Consider the following 16,750-nt stretch of genomic DNA (forward strand, 5'->3'; position numbering starts at 1 on the left):
GTGGAATAATGGATCATGACAGAGCTTGGAAATTCTCCCTTGAAAATGTCTAATAGATCCTTTAATGTGGTCAGGCCCTCTGCCTCCTGCATTCTGACCTCTGCTCCTTTATTCTGCCTTGTTTCAGGTGCCGTCCTCCCCACTTTCTCGCTTGTGTTTCATGGCCACTTAAAATCTAAGGATGTTTCAAGAGACTCTGATAACAGTGTGCCTTGGGTCTGTATGTCACACTCAGAGAAGACACAGCACAGGGCTGAGAGGCATACAGGGTGTGGACCTACTGCCCACTGCATACAGTGGGGTGCTGGGTTTGTACCCTTGTCCACTTGCCCTGAGGCAGAATTGAAGCAATGCTTGCTTCCTAGAGGCACAGAAGTTTAAGAATTTTAAAAATCACCAAACAGATATTGGTTGGATGACTCTGCAGTATGTGCAGTCTCTATCCTGGACACTGTGGGTGCAGAGACAGTAGTCCCAGACTTCTAGAACCTCACAGCCCACAGACTCCTGGCTGCCTTTTTCTCCATCTCTTCTATTTCTCATTTGTTAAATAAGCACATTTTCCAAGTTCCCATCCCTTATCAGGAGACACTCACCTCCTGGGAGATCTAATCTAGGCCTACTGTTTCCATCCCATTAGTGACAAACATTAAATCAGTATTTTTAGACCAGTGCTCTCTCACTTCCAGACTGATTTAAGCTCTGCTTAGATGTCCTACAGGAGCTCCCCGATGTGTTGAAAAAGAACCTGACAGCTTGCTTCTCTCAGTGCTTCCTCCTCTCAGTTCCCAGCAGCACGGGTGTCCCTGTCGGCACTTCTTGTCTGTATTCTTCACACCTGCACCTCTAAGATCTACTCGTGTGTCTGCCTCTTTCCAGGTTCCTTGCCAGTACTTCAGCTCCAGCTGCCCTCAGTGCTCATCTGGATTCCATCATGGCTTCCTGAGCAGCCTCCCTGTGCCTAGCCTAGCCACCACTCCACAGAGTCATTTTCTACACCACTTTCGTGCGATAGTTACAAAACCACTTGATCAGGACACTCAGCTGCCAGCTACCATCATGGGAAAATCCAAACTCTGTTACACACCCTCTACGCCTATAAAGATGGTCTTGTCTCATTTGTAGGAAAATGGATACACCTGGAAAATATAATGTTGAGTGAAATAAACCAGACACACAAGCTTAAATACTGTATGGTGTTTCTCATTTGAGTGAGGCAAAGTACAAACAGAGAAAGTGAGAAAGAATGGATAGAAAGGAACAGGGGATGGATCTGTTGTAATAGGGAAGTGGCCCAAGGAAACAAGGGTGGGGTGAGGAGGAGGGAAGGGGGAATATGTAGAATAAAGATATGCCATGTACAGGAACCAAATAACTCCAATTAATGTAACATTATAGGCCATAACACGAGCTAAGGCAAATAATATCAACAGGAATGAAAAATGGGACAGGGGAACTGGAGGAGGAGGGAGGGAAGGGGCAGAGAAGCAGACTGAAACAAAAGAAAGAAATGTGCTATAATCTGTACAAGTAACCATTCCCCAAGATGATTATAAACTAGGTGAACTGCAAACATGTACCAATAAAATAAAAAATAACAAATTGGTTTAAATAGATATGGACATATTGGATCTTGAGCCTTGACACTATTTATCTCACTTCTTCCATGAATCCCAGCTCAATTTCTGCCTAATTCATGAAGTTCTTGACCATCTTAATCCCCTCTCACTTCTGCCTCCTAGGAATTGACATATTTTGATTGAGAAGATTACTTTTAAACAGATGACTTCAACTACACACCCAACAGTGTTTTTCCTGAAGAAAGCTATTTCACTAGGGGGCTTGCCTATGTTAGGTTCATTGGTCCTGACATCATTGTGAATCTCATTTCTAGGACAGTAGATGGTAAACTGTCTTGGTTTTCTTTCTTTGCTAACTTTCTTGACTTTTTTTTACATAAAAGAAAAGACTCTGACAGATGATTTTAAGCTGCCACAGAGGAAAAGTAGGTTGAACTCAATGAGAAAATGGGAGGGAAAGCTCTTAAACACAGGACAGTAAGTGTGTCCACGGAATCACTGCCAGCCATTTCGTGACTACCACAGTGTGGTCTTTTCAAAGTACATGTGGCTGTGTATGAAGATGACCAGATTGCTGTGACCCACACAGCTGTCCAGCTGTCCTAATCTAGACTTATGGATTTTTTGGGGTTGATTCTCCAAGAAAAAGAAAGCTTTTTTTTTTCCTCACTAAAGAAAGGGTGACCTTTTCTCTCCTCACTCTTGTTCCCCAGCCCTATTTCATGTTCCACTTCCATGAACTATGGTTCCCTAAAGGCACCAAACTCTCTCTTGCCCTTCTAGGTCTGCTGCTGCTGACCCCCGAGCCTCTGGCGGACTTGCTTTCCAGCAGCAACTTTTGCGCATTCTTTGGCACACCCTGTAGCTCTCACCAGCTCCAGGAAGTGCCCTGCCACCCTGGGTTGGATTAGGGATCCTAATCCTGTGTTCTAGCCCTCTGCTCATGCCTGCCGCATCACTGAACACCCATCCTTCTGTAGCTGGTTTATTTTGTTTCTTGCATAAGATGATGAGGTTTTCAAAGGCAAGGGAAATAGTCTTTCGTTTACTAGGTAACAGGTGCCTGCTGGCAGTGGTGAGCAAACATATATCCTTGTTCTTGTGAAGCTTAAAGTTTAATGTCAAAAAGATGACAACTGGGATGAATGCCTAACCATCTGCTATAAAATACTATGAAGGAGATAAGGCATTAAGAAGGGTTTACATTTGAGATATCTGGGAGAGTACCATCTTCAGAATTAAGGCTTGGGTTGACATTTGCAGGATGGGATGAGCTAGTGAATGGTGTAAGCACCTGGCTCAGACAGTGCGGGGTTTCAGGCACACGTGGGGGTGGGCACAGGGAGGAGGAGGGGATGTGGCCGGAGCACAGACGGTGAACAGAGAGATGCTATCAGAGGTCAGATGCAGCAGTGCCTACAAGGCCATGTGAGGGAATTTAACTTTTACATTAAGAAAGGTTAGAAGCTGTTGAGGGATTTTATAAGGAGAATGGGCTGGGCAAGAGGAGCAGTAGAAATGTGGCCAAATTTGCATACTGAAGCTAGGCTCTTTGCAGTGATCTGAGGGGCAGACTGGAGAAAGTGCATGTGAGGAGCCAGTCAAGAGGTCATCATGAAGGTCAGCACAAAAGATGATGGCAGCCTGACCAAAGTCATGGTACGGTGATGGAGGAAACCACACAAACCCCGGAGAGATGCAGGAGGGAAACTACACAGTTCAGCGATGGGTTAGCTACTGTTGCGGACACCCAGAGATGGCTGTCTTCTTAATTCCTGGGCTAGCCAGGGGCCATATGTAAAAGAGTCTTAGAAAATCCAGATGCTAGAGTGAGGGTCTTTGGCCCTTGAGCAAAACTTTTCTCATTACTAAAGTTTTATGGGAACACAGACCCCTTTTCTGTGTTTTGTCTATGGCTACTTTTGCATTATAAGAATGGAAATGAATAATGGTCACAGAGACTGTCTGGCAGAGTTTATTACCTGGCCCAAAGCTTTGCCAGTCTCTGCTTTAGAATCACAAGGAATTAGGCTATTCTACAGTTCAGTGATTGTTGTTACCATCAAGCAACCCATGAGAGGACAGAGTTAAGCCCAAATCCACACACAGACTGAGCTGGTGGCTCAAGGTGACCCTGTCTACGGGCATCCTGTGGGAAGATGGTTTTCTGCGGCCTTGCTGGGGAGATAGGCCCACTCTTACAAGCTGTGAGCTGCAGCTAAACAAGGACCCCAGTCTTTCACTGGCTGCCCATGGAAATCCTGGGTGTCTCTGGCAGTCTTCCCACTTTGCCTGCCAGCATTGAAGAGCTGACAAAGCAGTTAAACTTATTAAGCAGCCTGACCTTATGTGGTGAGGAATTTTAAACACCAGATGGACAGGCTTATTAAAAAGGGAGTGTCTGGAAGTTTTAGCGGTGCCTACCATAGGAAGATGCTTTGTGAGTCCTTCCTGTTAAAAAACTTAGCTTCTTAGCAATGCTGTATTCAAGGGAAAATAAATTAAAGCCTTGACACCCTCATTAAGCATTTATGTTAAACACACACAAGCACAAACTTGAGCCTAAAATCAAAGAAAAACCATGTTAAAAAAGAAATTATCACTTTCAGAACTGATGGTTTTCTTGAGAAACACAGAAGCAGTACCAGCCACTTCAGCCCCCTATTTCTCCAACTTACAGCAACCCTGGGGAAGTTTCTGCTCAGAAATAATGAATGCTCTTGGCACGGCGAATCTGTCACTTAGACAAATCAGGCAGATTTCCAGAACTGGACCCCTTAATATTCTTGTGCTGTTTTTTTTCCCTCCTGACAATAGTCAGTTGGATGATAATCCCTACCTTGTCACAGGCCCATTTATCATGTGAATGCTCAGCATACTTGGTGACGATGTATTCCAATTTTTCAGGCAAGGAAAAACTGTAAAACAAGGGGAAAAAATTACAACTTCTCCAAGCATGGCCAGATTTCGGTCAGATGTAGTAAAAGATCGATAGAACCAGCATCGGCTGTCAGAGGTTGGACTCAACCCACCAGCTAACCTTAAGCTGAAGCCACTCCAGATGTGGCAATACTGCTGAGCAGGAGGAGTGGCACTGCCAGGATTATGTCACAGACACACACCTGTTTCTAACCGCAGGCTGTTTTTACAGAAGCCTACACTGCACCGATGGCTTCCTCCAGCTGCTTGGGCCTCTCCTGGATCCGAAAGAATCATACTGGTTCCATGCCCAGATCAGTGCAGATTAGAAAGTGAGACTTCCTTCATCCAAAGAAGCTGGACTGTCATCCTAGGACTCTAATCTGGGAATGGCCAAAATAGCTAGCCCTAGGGCAGAAAACTGTGGTTGTCTACCATTCAGGATTCAGCAATTCATTATGACTAGAGCTTTGGAAGTACTGCAGGCATCCATCACTCCTGTCTGTCCAGCCACGCTCATGCTTTCTGAGGGTGACAGAGCTTCCATTTCTTTCCGCAGTACACGGTCTCCAGGTATCCTGTGCAGTGTTATATGAAGGGTCCTCAAGGACAGGCATGTGACTAGGCAAATCAGACTCACCCTCCTTGGAATCCGAACCTTAAATTGGCTGAGAGACAAGGACCTAAAGTGCTTAAGGCGATGAGTCATCTAACAGGGATGCACGAGGATCACCCATTTTCTCACTGTGCCTTGCTGAGAGCGTTCTGGTGAGCCTTTCACCAGGTTTTGAGAAAGACTTTGTGTCCTGGCAATAAGGTCCTTTTCTTCTAGGTCAGCCAGACTCAGCCCCTATTCCTCACGTTCCTCAAAGAATTATACTATGTCAGAGGTATACGTCAAGGAATCAGAACTCTCAAAATAAGCACAGAGCTGCTAAAATATGATGTGTGTTGTCTTGTAATGTTTATATAAACACGCAAATTGTTATGCCATTTACTTTATCATCCTTTGCAGAACTTTTTTTTTTTTGGTCTTCTTGAGAGCGGGTTTCATTATACAGCTCAGGCTGGCCTCAAACTCACAGCAATTTTCCTGCCTCGGCCTCCTGAGTCCTGGGATTCCAGGCCTATGCCACCACACCTAGCCTAGTGCTTACATTTTTAGAGGGCAAAGTTCTCTAAAGCCAACATCTGTCTTTTTTTCACTAAGCTTGAAATTTGACCACACCTTTTACTGCTTCCTTATAGCAGATTCAATTCTATTTCCCATCACTCCCTCCACAAAGCTCTGTCCAAAGGAATATGTATTTAACTAACTCAAGGATGAATTTTACACATTATCAAAGCTGACCCTCCCAGGGAGGGGTCAGACTCATCTGAGATCTGGCCTGAGAGGGCCAGTCTTAATTTTCCTGCTCCTGCAGCAGTGTGGAGTTCTTTATTTAAAATGCACCTATAGATGAAGACACTACCCCTCCCCCAGGACACACATTCATAACTCAGGAGGAATGCCACAAATCAAAACTGAGCAACATTTTTCCCAAAGTAAATACACCTCCAGAGTCTAATGAACATCAGTGGGACATTCTGGATCACCACAGGGAGAAACTAAAAGGTGCTACTGTAGGATTACCCCAGAGTTCTGGTGTTCCTCAGCATGGCAAAGAGCAGGTCCAACCTATCAAATAAGGACCTCAACTATTCTGCCATCACACTTGAGGCCTTGCCAGAGCTCAGCTGAGTGTTAGTTATGGAACTGATTTCGATGAGCAAAGCTCTTAGAACTGTACAGGCCTAATTCACAAAGAGCAAAGATTCTGTCAAGAAAACCTCATTAATAAATTAATTGCATCGTCTGTCAGAGTGGTTCTTTCAATGCCTCAGGCGACTTGTATTTAATGGTATATCTATCTCTTATACGAAACCAACAGCACCCTCCAAAAATAAAAATGCCCAGCATATAAATAATGTGGTATAAAATCAGATCTGGATGGATTACTTCTTGTGCCTGATGTGCCTTGCAGTGTCAAGGGAAATGATGAACAGTGTTAGCAGGAAAAAAAGGGGAAGCTTAAATTTCTCTTGCTGTATTCTGAAATAGAGAATATTGGGTACTGGAACATGTAGGACCAGCTTAGAGATTATCTGGACTCACTTCATTGTGTTGATGGGTTTGGGGTCAAAGTTGCCTTCTGCATCCACAGAGACCTGTTTCTCCAATGTGGCCGTGATTCTGGTGTCTAAATAATCCGGTGGCAAGGCCCCCGCAATAGCACTGAGACAAGGCAAGGCCATTCGGAAGAGATCGGGGTCATATTTCTGCAAGGGAAAACAGAGACTACCTCAGGAGAGATACCAGAGCTGTGGCTGTCAGGCAGATCCATTCACTGATTGGCTGGAAATGAAAACATAACATATACATTTGTCCAGGCTGGCCAAAAGAGGGAGCGGTATGCCCTTGAATACTCTCTGGTGGAAACTGAGGTATTCTTGGAGGATGAAATGACTATCTGTGAAGCCCTCTAGGCTTAAATCAACATTTCCCAAATAGTTAGTGTCAAGAATATATTAAGGGTCAATATGCTTCTCATTAGACCAAAGGTCTATAAACTTGTTTACTATGGATGATTACAGAAACTGACCCAACCATAGGTAGAGGTCATAGGCAGTCTGCTCAGTATCACATCCATTCTCTCCTGAACCTGGCCAGGAATGAATTTCTATCACATAATGTGGATTTAGAAAGTTTCTGGTCTGCTCATGCTAAACCAAAGGAACCCAGAAATACAGAAAATTTAAGTGCAGGTGAGCTAGCTATATACGTGCTCCAAACTTCTCTAAGAAAACCGGATCCACTCATTTTCTGCCATTAAATCTGGTGACCTTATGAATCTAAATATATTGGACAACAGAGTAAGGTCTGAGAATCAGAGCTCTGCTTCTAGCAGGCTGTCCCACAAGGCTCGGAGGTCAGAGGCTCTGAGTTCCCCCTCAACCTCTTCTTTAAATGAGCATCTGGGAGGCACTCCACAGAATGGCTTCAAGTCTCCTGAATGTCCCTTTGCCCACCAGCCAAGCAGATGTCAGGAGTTTAGAGAAGACTGGCTAACAGGAGTCAGGCCAAGTCCAGAGGGAAAGGATAGGGAGGTAAATCAATACGACTGGAAGCAGGAGATATTGTTGTAATTCATTCTGGTGACTGCTCTCCCTTGTAGCAGCTGTGTGAGCATGGCAAACTATTCTGCTGTAAGACTTTTCTCCTCCTGTAAAATGAGGATTGACTGCAGTTCCTTTTTAGACAGCTGGGGTAAGGATTAATATGAAATATTTAGCATAATTTCCAGCACACGGCAAAGCTTAATAGATGCTAATCATCATTATTCTTATGTTCCTGGGTCACTGAGGTCCTTCCTTTTCGTGCAGGAAGCACTGTTATTACCTTATGGGAGAGGGAGTCAAAAATCCCCCAGAAGAGCTTCTCTGTGAGGTGCAGCTCCTCCTCCACGGCCAGCCCATAGCTGCCCCATCCTGAAGGCAGACAGTAATACTTCCAGCACTGCTCATAGTGATTCGTCAGAAGCTGGGAGGTTCAGAGCAGGATTGCACCAGTGGGGTAGGAGAGAGGAAATCCACAGGCACCAAAAACATGCAGGGGAGAATAAAATAGTGTTTGGAGATCATGAGAATGAAACCAACATTGGAAACAGCTGGGCAGTCTGCAACGTGCCCCTGTGGGTCTCACTGGGAGGGCTGCTCTTGAGTCGAATGAGATCTAGCTTGAGCTGCAACTCCGTGAGTAATTCTTGAGTCTTCTCTCGTGCCTCTAGCAGTTACCAGAAAACAGACAAGAGTTGTTTCTATGGCAAATGAGAAATTGCTACCCTCTGAAAGTAGTCATTGTGCACTGCTCTAGCCGGTCAGCTGTGAGGGTTTCTTTGGAGACTTTGTTGATTCTGGAAGGTTCTGAGGGATACTGATTTGGGGAGGGAATGACCGGTAGCAAGTCGTGGGTCTGGAGATTTTCTCTACATTGATTACTACTGAAGGTTTCCTGGTCTCTCTCCAGCCTTCTGATGTTACAGCAGTTTCATATCTGGCCAGTAGAGGGCAGAAATACACAGGTAATGATCTGCTCCCAGCTGGTGGGATCCACATTCTCTAAGAAAAATCCCATTGACGAGAAATGTAAATGTAAGTCTAGTGAGTGGTATCAATAATCCTTCTTAGGAACCAGCATCCAGCTGGGAGCAGAGGCCGCTAGAGAAAACAAAGCTGTGCAAACCATGATTTCCGGCTAATGAACTTTCTGAGATTAAAACTGGGCCTGTTATGATTAGAGAGAAGAATTAGGCCTTGGGGACTACAGAATCCACACAACCTTCTGTCTTCCTGACCTGGACACAGGGGCCTGAATGAAAGACTTCTTGGAAGTTTTGTTATCCCAACAAAATGCTTCCTTAAATCTTTGCTTGAACTATTTCTTTTGGTTTTTCTCCGGTACCGGGAACCGAACTCACGACCTTGCGCTTGCCAGGCAGGCGCTTTTTGCCGCTGAGCTAAATCCCCAGCCCCTGCTTGAACTATTTCTGAGCAGAAGAAAACGTTCTATTAAGGTCACTAGGCAGGATTTTCAGGACACTTTTGGATACGCAAGTATGATTAAGCCTCAGAGTGAAAGATAAGATCGCTGTCTGCCTGGTGGACAGCTGATTCTGCCACTACTGGGACAGATGTTCCTGGTGTTATGATAAAATATTTATAAATTATGAGACAATCAAGAATGAATAAAGCCAGATGTGGTGGCACACACCTGTCATCCCAGCACTTGGGAGGCTGAGGCAGGAGAATCATTGTGAGTTCAAGACCAGCCTGGGCTACAAAGTGAGCTCAAGGACCATCTGAACTCCATAGCAAGATCCTGTCTCAAAAAAGACAAAAAAAAAAAAAAAAAAAAAGGAATGAATAAACAAAAACAGCGTTCTGTGCTCTTTTGTTTAATAAAGAAAGAGAAAAAATAGAGAGTAAAAAGGATTTGTTACAAAGCAAAAAAGATCATAAAACAATATAGAGACAGGACATTTTATCCTCTTAAATGATAAATCACAGGGCTTCAAAGCTTTTTGACATTTTTAATTTTTTTGAGACAGGGTCTCACTATGTAGTGCAGGTTGACCTCGAACTCACATCAATCCTCCTGCCTCAGCCTCCTGAGTGTTGGGATTACAGGTACACACCACCACGTGAGACTGGTACTGAAAATCTTTTGAAAACCTAACTAAGTGAGGATGGTGCAAGATCCAAGCCCCCTCACTAACTTAACTAAAAAATTAGTAGCCAGTGAAAATCAAAAGAACATTAAAGCACTGAGTGAATGTAACAAGTCTCTCTTGAAACAGAACCTTGAAGAACAGTTTGATTTTATAGATTGCATCAAGCTGTTATTTAAAGGAGTAAAACTCGCTTAACCCACATTGTGCCCACCAAATTATGAAAGAAATCATGTCAGACAAAGCACACTGCCTGTGCCATGGACTGCATTTCTGTGGGAAGAGTGAGGTTTACCTTCAGAGGCATTTTGCAGTATTCGTTCAGTTGTGGTACATCGAAAACCAGACGTCGTAGGAGCTGTTGTAACATGGAAGGCCGCAAGTGACTGCAGTACGGATTAGGAAAAAGAACAAAAGAAAATAAATAATATAGAACAGAAGCAAAAATGATGCAAGAGGTTTTCAACAATAACCTATCTCAGGGACAAGTGCTCAAAACACTCAGCCCCTAGATACAAGGTCCTGGGTAAACAGTGGATGGTAAAACACATTACACACTGACTATAGCTACAGTCCAGAAAGAAAGACATGTGCTCATGAGCTGGGATACCTAAGGTTAAATTCCAATCCACATTTATGACAAATGTTCTAAACTCTGTGCATACTTAAAATATACTTATAAATATGCAAAAGATATTACAGAAAGAAGGTGTAGCTAGTTGTACAGCCATTTCTAAGGATCAACAACCCTGAATTCTACAAGAGAAGCTGGGGCTGACCAGTCAAATTGGCGGAGTCTGAGGCCACCTACTGGTGTGGCGTTTGATGTGAACGATAAAGCCCTCCGGGTTACAACCTGGTTTAGGAAATTCTCACTTTTGGAGTTATTTCTTTGGGTTGCAGCTTTGGTCTCACAATAATTAATAAAAGAATACTTGATTAAATTACAGGGTGCATGACTGTCATATTTGTGCAACTAAATTCTGAGACAAAGAAGGAGACAGAAGTAACATAGATTAGCTTGCAGTTTTCGGTGGCCACACCTTCTTAAAGCCTCACGGAACCTGTGGATTCTCTCCAGAGAAAAGTGCACACACCCATCCACTCACACAATGTTTTATGTAAGTTTAGTTTTTGAACCCCTGGGGTCCCACCACAGGTGCCTAAGAAACCATGGGTCAAGGTAATAACTCTGAATTTAAGGAAGGATGCCAGGGAGCAAATCTTTGAGACATGTCCAACAATGAACATGGAGATCGATGGAGACAGGAAAAAAGCTTGTCCGTATCACAACTTGTGCTAACGTTAGCCTTAGGATAAAAAGCCCTGGGCTGAGGGGCTCCCTCATACTATATTCTGAGTTGCCTGATCCCCGAATCTAATGATACAATGTAAAATCAATCAGTGCCTCACATTACTGCTCAGATATTTAGCAGATATCACCTAAGATTGACTAACTTCCGTAAAACCAAAGAGTGCAAAAATCTGTGTACTCTACGGATTCCTGACTTTTAAATATAAACAACATGAAGTCTAGTTAAGTATCAGTTTGCCTGCTGCTTCTACAGTACAGTTGGGAAGAAGTGTGCCAGGCCAGAAATATATAGTAGTAGGGGCTACATTTTAAGTTCAACATAAACTTCTAATTTCCTCCAAGTCTGATTTCTTTGAAAATATTTACAGGTCAGATCCAGTTGTTCCATCAATATGATTTTGAACTAGGAAAGTGTTCACATAGGGAAGCAGGGCTCCCTGGTTGGCGTAGCTCCTAAGAGACATGCTGAGTTTGTATCTAACAAAAGGTAAAACATCGTGATCTGCAGCTGTTCCTGAAGCAGTTACCAGCTGATCACAGAAGTGATGCTGATAGGGAGAGTTTCTTTTTGGGTAAACTTTGCCACAGTGAGGAAGAAATGGAAAGGCCCGTGTACAGTAAATAAGTAATGTCATTATCTTCCTTTTGAAGTGGTAAAGGAGAAAACATAGTACCCTGTAATTCCTAGAGGTATATCAGTGTGTCTACCAGATTTTGTCTCTGTTGCAAGACCAAAAATTATCTAGTTAACGTAATTCTCTATCATTATTCTAGTAATCTTGAAATGAGTGAAATAGCCACAGTACAGGACCTGACTTTGGAAGGGGATCTCAGAGGGGCTTGGGCCTAAGCCCCCTTCCCATCGTGCACTTCCCACATGAGCAGATAGTACTGAATGGAGACGCAGCCCATGCCTGAGAGAGCTGAAGCTTCTGTGGTTCAGAAGATGCAAAAAACAGCAGGTATAGGTTCATTTAAGATGCTTAATAAAGCATCTTTATTAAAGCATCTCTATTAAGCATTTTAAAAGTAGGGACCATTATTACATTTGAAATGCATGAGATTGCCCTTTTTAATAATTTTTTTAAAACCTTTTTTTAGGGCAGTTTTATACTCACAGAAAAGAAATTGAGAGGGAGGTATAGAGAGTCTTCTCTTTTGGGGAATGAACAAATGTGTTTCTGGCTTTATCTTGGGCACTAAACAATTATTTCATAATCTGAGAGTGCATCTGAAGTACAGTCTCCTCCTTGTCCGTCATCTCTATGTGCTAAAGCCTGAACTTGCCCTCCCCAGTCCTAAGGAAGAGTTTGAGCCAAAAAAGATACCAAGTACCTCCTAAGAGGAGGTGTTTGCAGAGGGCTGTTGGATGGTGAAAGGCTAGCAGCTTCCTCAGATGTATCACTAGTGTTTTGATCAGACGATTAAATGTACTTGGTGTGGATGCATACACAGAACTCAAAGGTGGGGTACTTACTTGCAAATGGCAAGCAAACATTCTTCTATGGTGTCCCTCTGTGCCTTGGTGAGGGAACGTCCCTTGGAAAGCCTGTATATGGTCTGCAGCGTAGAATCGATCAGAGAGGTGTAGTGCTCTGTCCCGGCAAAGAGCGGGGCACATCTGGTAAGGAGTGGGAGCACCGCAGAGCATATATACCTGTTGAGCGCCAGCGCAGCCTCTGTGGTGCTGAGGGACACCTAGGAAAGGGAATCGCAGTGTTTATTAATCTCTCAGAGAGTGGGAATGACAGCCCTGGTACTGAGCTTCCAAGCGGGAGTGTGGGGAGGCTCACATGTTTCAGGCTGGCTCGTGTTTCAGAGCAACAGTGTGAACAGCTTTCCACTTGATCAGCAGGCCTATTTTTCTTTTGCATTTTAAGTAACATTTTAAAAATGTAAAAAAAAAATACCCATAAAAAAGCAAAGAGCAAGAGCTGGCTGAATCTCAAATGATCCTATAAACATGCTTCCCTGAAAGGTAAATTGTAAACCATTACTAAGCTCAGGTCACGGTCAATTTAACCTAACACCCTGGATGCTTTCAAGTCCAGGGGCTGGGCTACAACATTCTTATTCCAGCTTTAGCTCCCATTTCTCAACTTACAGGGACTTACGCATTGCCCTTGTGTGATCTGAAGATTAGTAAGTGTTTACAGGTTAAGTAGCTTCTCAAATTGACCAGTTTGGTGACAGCTTTACAAAGAGAAAGTAAAGCTGTGATCCTCATCAGGTAATTTATAAATATTTGAGCAGATCACAACCTGATGAATGTCTTGAGGGTAGATACTTCTCACTAAAAGAAACCTAACTGCACATGGGAAAAGTATAAAAGGAGTAGAAATCTCTGGCCTTCTCTAAAACTATGCCATAAATCTTGCTCGCAATGTTCTCCTTTGTTTATTTAGATGGACAGGCTGAATTCAAGGGAAGAACCATTTAGTGACACTAAATATAGCCAAAGCATGATTAATTACCATCTTGAAAACCGCAGAACTTCAAAAGAGACCTTGAGATCCACAGAGATAAAATATTATCATTATTTCCTGTGATTATTGCAGCCATTATATTCGTTAACACATTTTCTCCAACTTGTGATTTGCAAAGCTATTTTCTTTGAACTGTACACATTTCTGGGTGTTCCTATTAATTATCAAGTTTGTCTTCTAGATGCTTTGTTAATCATGCTGGAGGAAATAGCTCATTTTTACATTTATCACTTTCATAGACAATGTTGCTAAAATGAGGAAGGCAGAGCTTTGGTTCTAGCGGCTTAAAAGTTTTTAAATGAGAATGCACGAACGTCTGTGTGCTGAAGAGCTGAATATAAAACCTTTTTGTTACAGATGGCGCTTGGACAAGCGTGTGCCTGAATACCAGATGCTAAAACAGCATTTGCCACTTATTTGATCTATAAAATATTAAATGCCTTAACAGGAAACTTGGGGAGGTCCCATGAGTTAAAAATATTATTTTTTAGATCAAGGAAATTTGTAGAAAAGCTCAAAACAAAAGCAGTGGTAGATGCATTGTTTTAAATCTCCAAAAGGATCTTGTGCTCCTCATGCCTTCGTGGACGCACTGCTTCTCTTCCCTAGGCCACGGGAAGACCTCCATTTCTGAACGGAGAATCCAGTAGCGGTGGGGGTCAGATGGGTTTCCCTTTCTGGCTACCTCTTTCGGTGGAATCCATCCCAGTTAAGGAATTGGCTGATGACCAACCCCACGGAGCTCACACTGCAGAGGCTGCACACCAGGTGCAACCTCTAATAAGCTTTTAAACTAAAGCCCTGAGCTAGAACGATATTTTTTAGAACTAAGCTGATCTAGCTTGTCTTTCTTTTCAGACTCGGAACTCTTGGCACACTATTTTCCTGCTTCGTTCTGATGTGTGGCAGCAGATGTCTTTTTTTTTTTTAACTCCTGAAATCTCCTGTCTTGGTGCCTGTTGATGCCAGATTACTGTCTTTCCCTCGCCCTTGATTTCCAAGCGTGCATTTTCCACTGTACGTTTGGACCGAGCTTTGGCCCTGGGTTCAGATCTGTCCTTTCTGCTGGCTGTAAATAGGAAGAGGATTTCTAGCCTGAAATGCTGCCAGTCATCCTTTTCCAGAAGCAACACAGCCAAGTTCTCACTGAGGCCCTCTGGTTATATCTGCGTTGGTTTTGGCAGGCTGGGGAGCAGGAGTGCCACTGGTTTCTACTGGGTAGAGGCCAGGGACGCTGCGAAACGTTCTGAGTGGAGAGGAACCCTCTCCCTGCAAATACTGGCCAGGCTGAAACACTGTAACTGAAGGAGCTGGACTGAACACTGGAAGTCATATTACTGCACCTAGACGGAAATTTCTGGCCACAGTGATCTAAGATCTTCTATTTCTTGGTGCCACTGTTTTTCTCACTGTTGGCAGCAGGCTACTAAAATGTAGCCAGTGAGTAGGTAGAAAATATTTGCTTTTAGGTCTAATCTACCAATTCTACAGTGTAGAGAGTGGGTTTTTCCCCACTTTAGCAACTTACTGTATCTAAAGAGGCAGAGGCTCTCAAGTCAGGTAAAAATCCAACCTCCAGCAGATGGAGCAGAAAAGTTTGATCCTTAATGCCATAAACACGGTCCAAGAACAGCACCATGGGTGCCTTGTGGTCAGGGCAGAAGTTGGCCGCCATATCGGGCTCGCTGACTGACCCATCTGAAAGGCAGAAAACATCATTTCCTTTTTGCTGCCTCCAGTCTCAAGAGGCAGCATACCGAACTTGCCTGTCTGTGGTTTGTTCTAATAAACAACGCAAATTCTGGAAACAGCAGTGTTCTGCTGGAGCCAGCTTATTCTGGGTTCAAGAGCCGACTGCTAAAATTTCAGGAATGCTGGAGTCAGTTATTAAACATATCCATTGTTCAAAATTTTAAATTTACAATTTCAGGGAATTACATTTAAGAAAGTAACAAATTCTTATCAGTCCTTACTTCCTAATACGTTTACTCTATTCTTAAGGTTATTCCTCTCAACTGCGTCTTTTTTTATTTTAAAGGGAATAAAAAATAATAAAAAATTCTATGTTAGAAGCACAGTGTGATGCTGTGCTAGACACGTTCTCAGTCCAGCTTCATGTTCAGTGATAGCACACTGCAGCTTCCGCCATGATGAGAGCATTTACATCACGGAAGCAGGCAAGTGCTAAGAATCCAGGCTTGATTTATTGCTTTGTTGACTGCAGACATAAGAGAGTCAATTATAGAATGTTAATGAAGGCAGATTACACTGAATAGCATGCCTTGCATTCTGAAACCAGTGCATCACAAAGAGCAGGTAAAAATGTTCTTTCAGCCTTTGGAAACAATGATCTGATTTCGGGGGCACTTAGGTTAGACCAGTGGTGGGGAACCTGTGGCATGTGTGCCATCGTGGCGTTTGTATCACTGAAAGCTCTGAAAGGTTTGCCTTCACTGTATTCGACCATCCAAAACTTCTGATCTTATTTTAATAGACAGGTTCAAAGTGAACTTTTTTTGTTTTTTAAAACAGGGTTTTGCTCAGACTGGACTTGGATTCATGGTAATACTCCTGTCTTAGTCTCCTGAGTGCTGGGATTATAGGCATGCACTACCATATCCAGCATGAAGTGGGGAATCCCATGAAGAAAATAAAAATAGCTTGATTGGAGAAAAAAGGATTTTGATAAAGAATTTTAAAATCTTCTCCTTCCTGCTTTGTTTGCACCAAAAATTTAGAAAAGAGAGCCCCAAAATGACCAAGCACAGTCACAGAACATGTAAATATTGTACTAGAAAGGTGAGGGACCTTATAAGGCACCCAGCGAATTGCAAGGCCAAGGGAAGGGAGCCGCTGCTGGCATCTCCCTCTCTGACCACGAGAGGGCACTAGAGCTGAACGGTGGAGGCAGACAAGATTGCTCAAACCTGGTGTTTGAAACACGAAGGAACATTTTGTGGGATATTAATGAGTGTTTTGTGCTAAAAAAAAAAAACCCACTAAATGTTCAGAAAACATTGAGCTTTAACATCTGTTTATGTTATCATTAGTTTTCTCAAAGAAATTATAATCTTACTATGTTTTATGAGGTTATAAAAATGCAGTGTATTCCCAAACTATCTGACCCGAAACCTCTTATTAATGTGTAAATGCACAAAAATATTTCATTGAACATCAGCTGGG

General features: G+C 43.1%; 1 protein-coding gene across 1 annotated transcript in view; it reads right to left on the bottom strand.

Moving 5' to 3' along the window:
• The window catches only part of Ryr3 (ryanodine receptor 3), a 547,606-nt gene that overhangs the window by 110,777 nt on the left and 420,079 nt on the right, over nucleotides 1-16,750 (bottom strand). Inside the window, exons 47-52 of the mRNA XM_005381167.2 lie at nucleotides 15,096-15,265; nucleotides 12,559-12,779; nucleotides 10,062-10,152; nucleotides 7,939-8,079; nucleotides 6,655-6,818; nucleotides 4,420-4,498 (exon numbers count right to left, since the gene is read on the bottom strand). Of these exons, the coding sequence (XP_005381224.1) occupies nucleotides 4,420-4,498; nucleotides 6,655-6,818; nucleotides 7,939-8,079; nucleotides 10,062-10,152; nucleotides 12,559-12,779; nucleotides 15,096-15,265 (866 nt within the window). The remainder of the gene's footprint in view (nucleotides 1-4,419; nucleotides 4,499-6,654; nucleotides 6,819-7,938; nucleotides 8,080-10,061; nucleotides 10,153-12,558; nucleotides 12,780-15,095; nucleotides 15,266-16,750) is intronic.

This window comes from Chinchilla lanigera, unplaced genomic scaffold, assembly GCF_000276665.1.
Source record: "Chinchilla lanigera isolate Chin_1 unplaced genomic scaffold, ChiLan1.0 scaffold00015, whole genome shotgun sequence".
NCBI classification, from domain to species: Eukaryota; Metazoa; Chordata; class Mammalia; order Rodentia; family Chinchillidae; genus Chinchilla; species Chinchilla lanigera.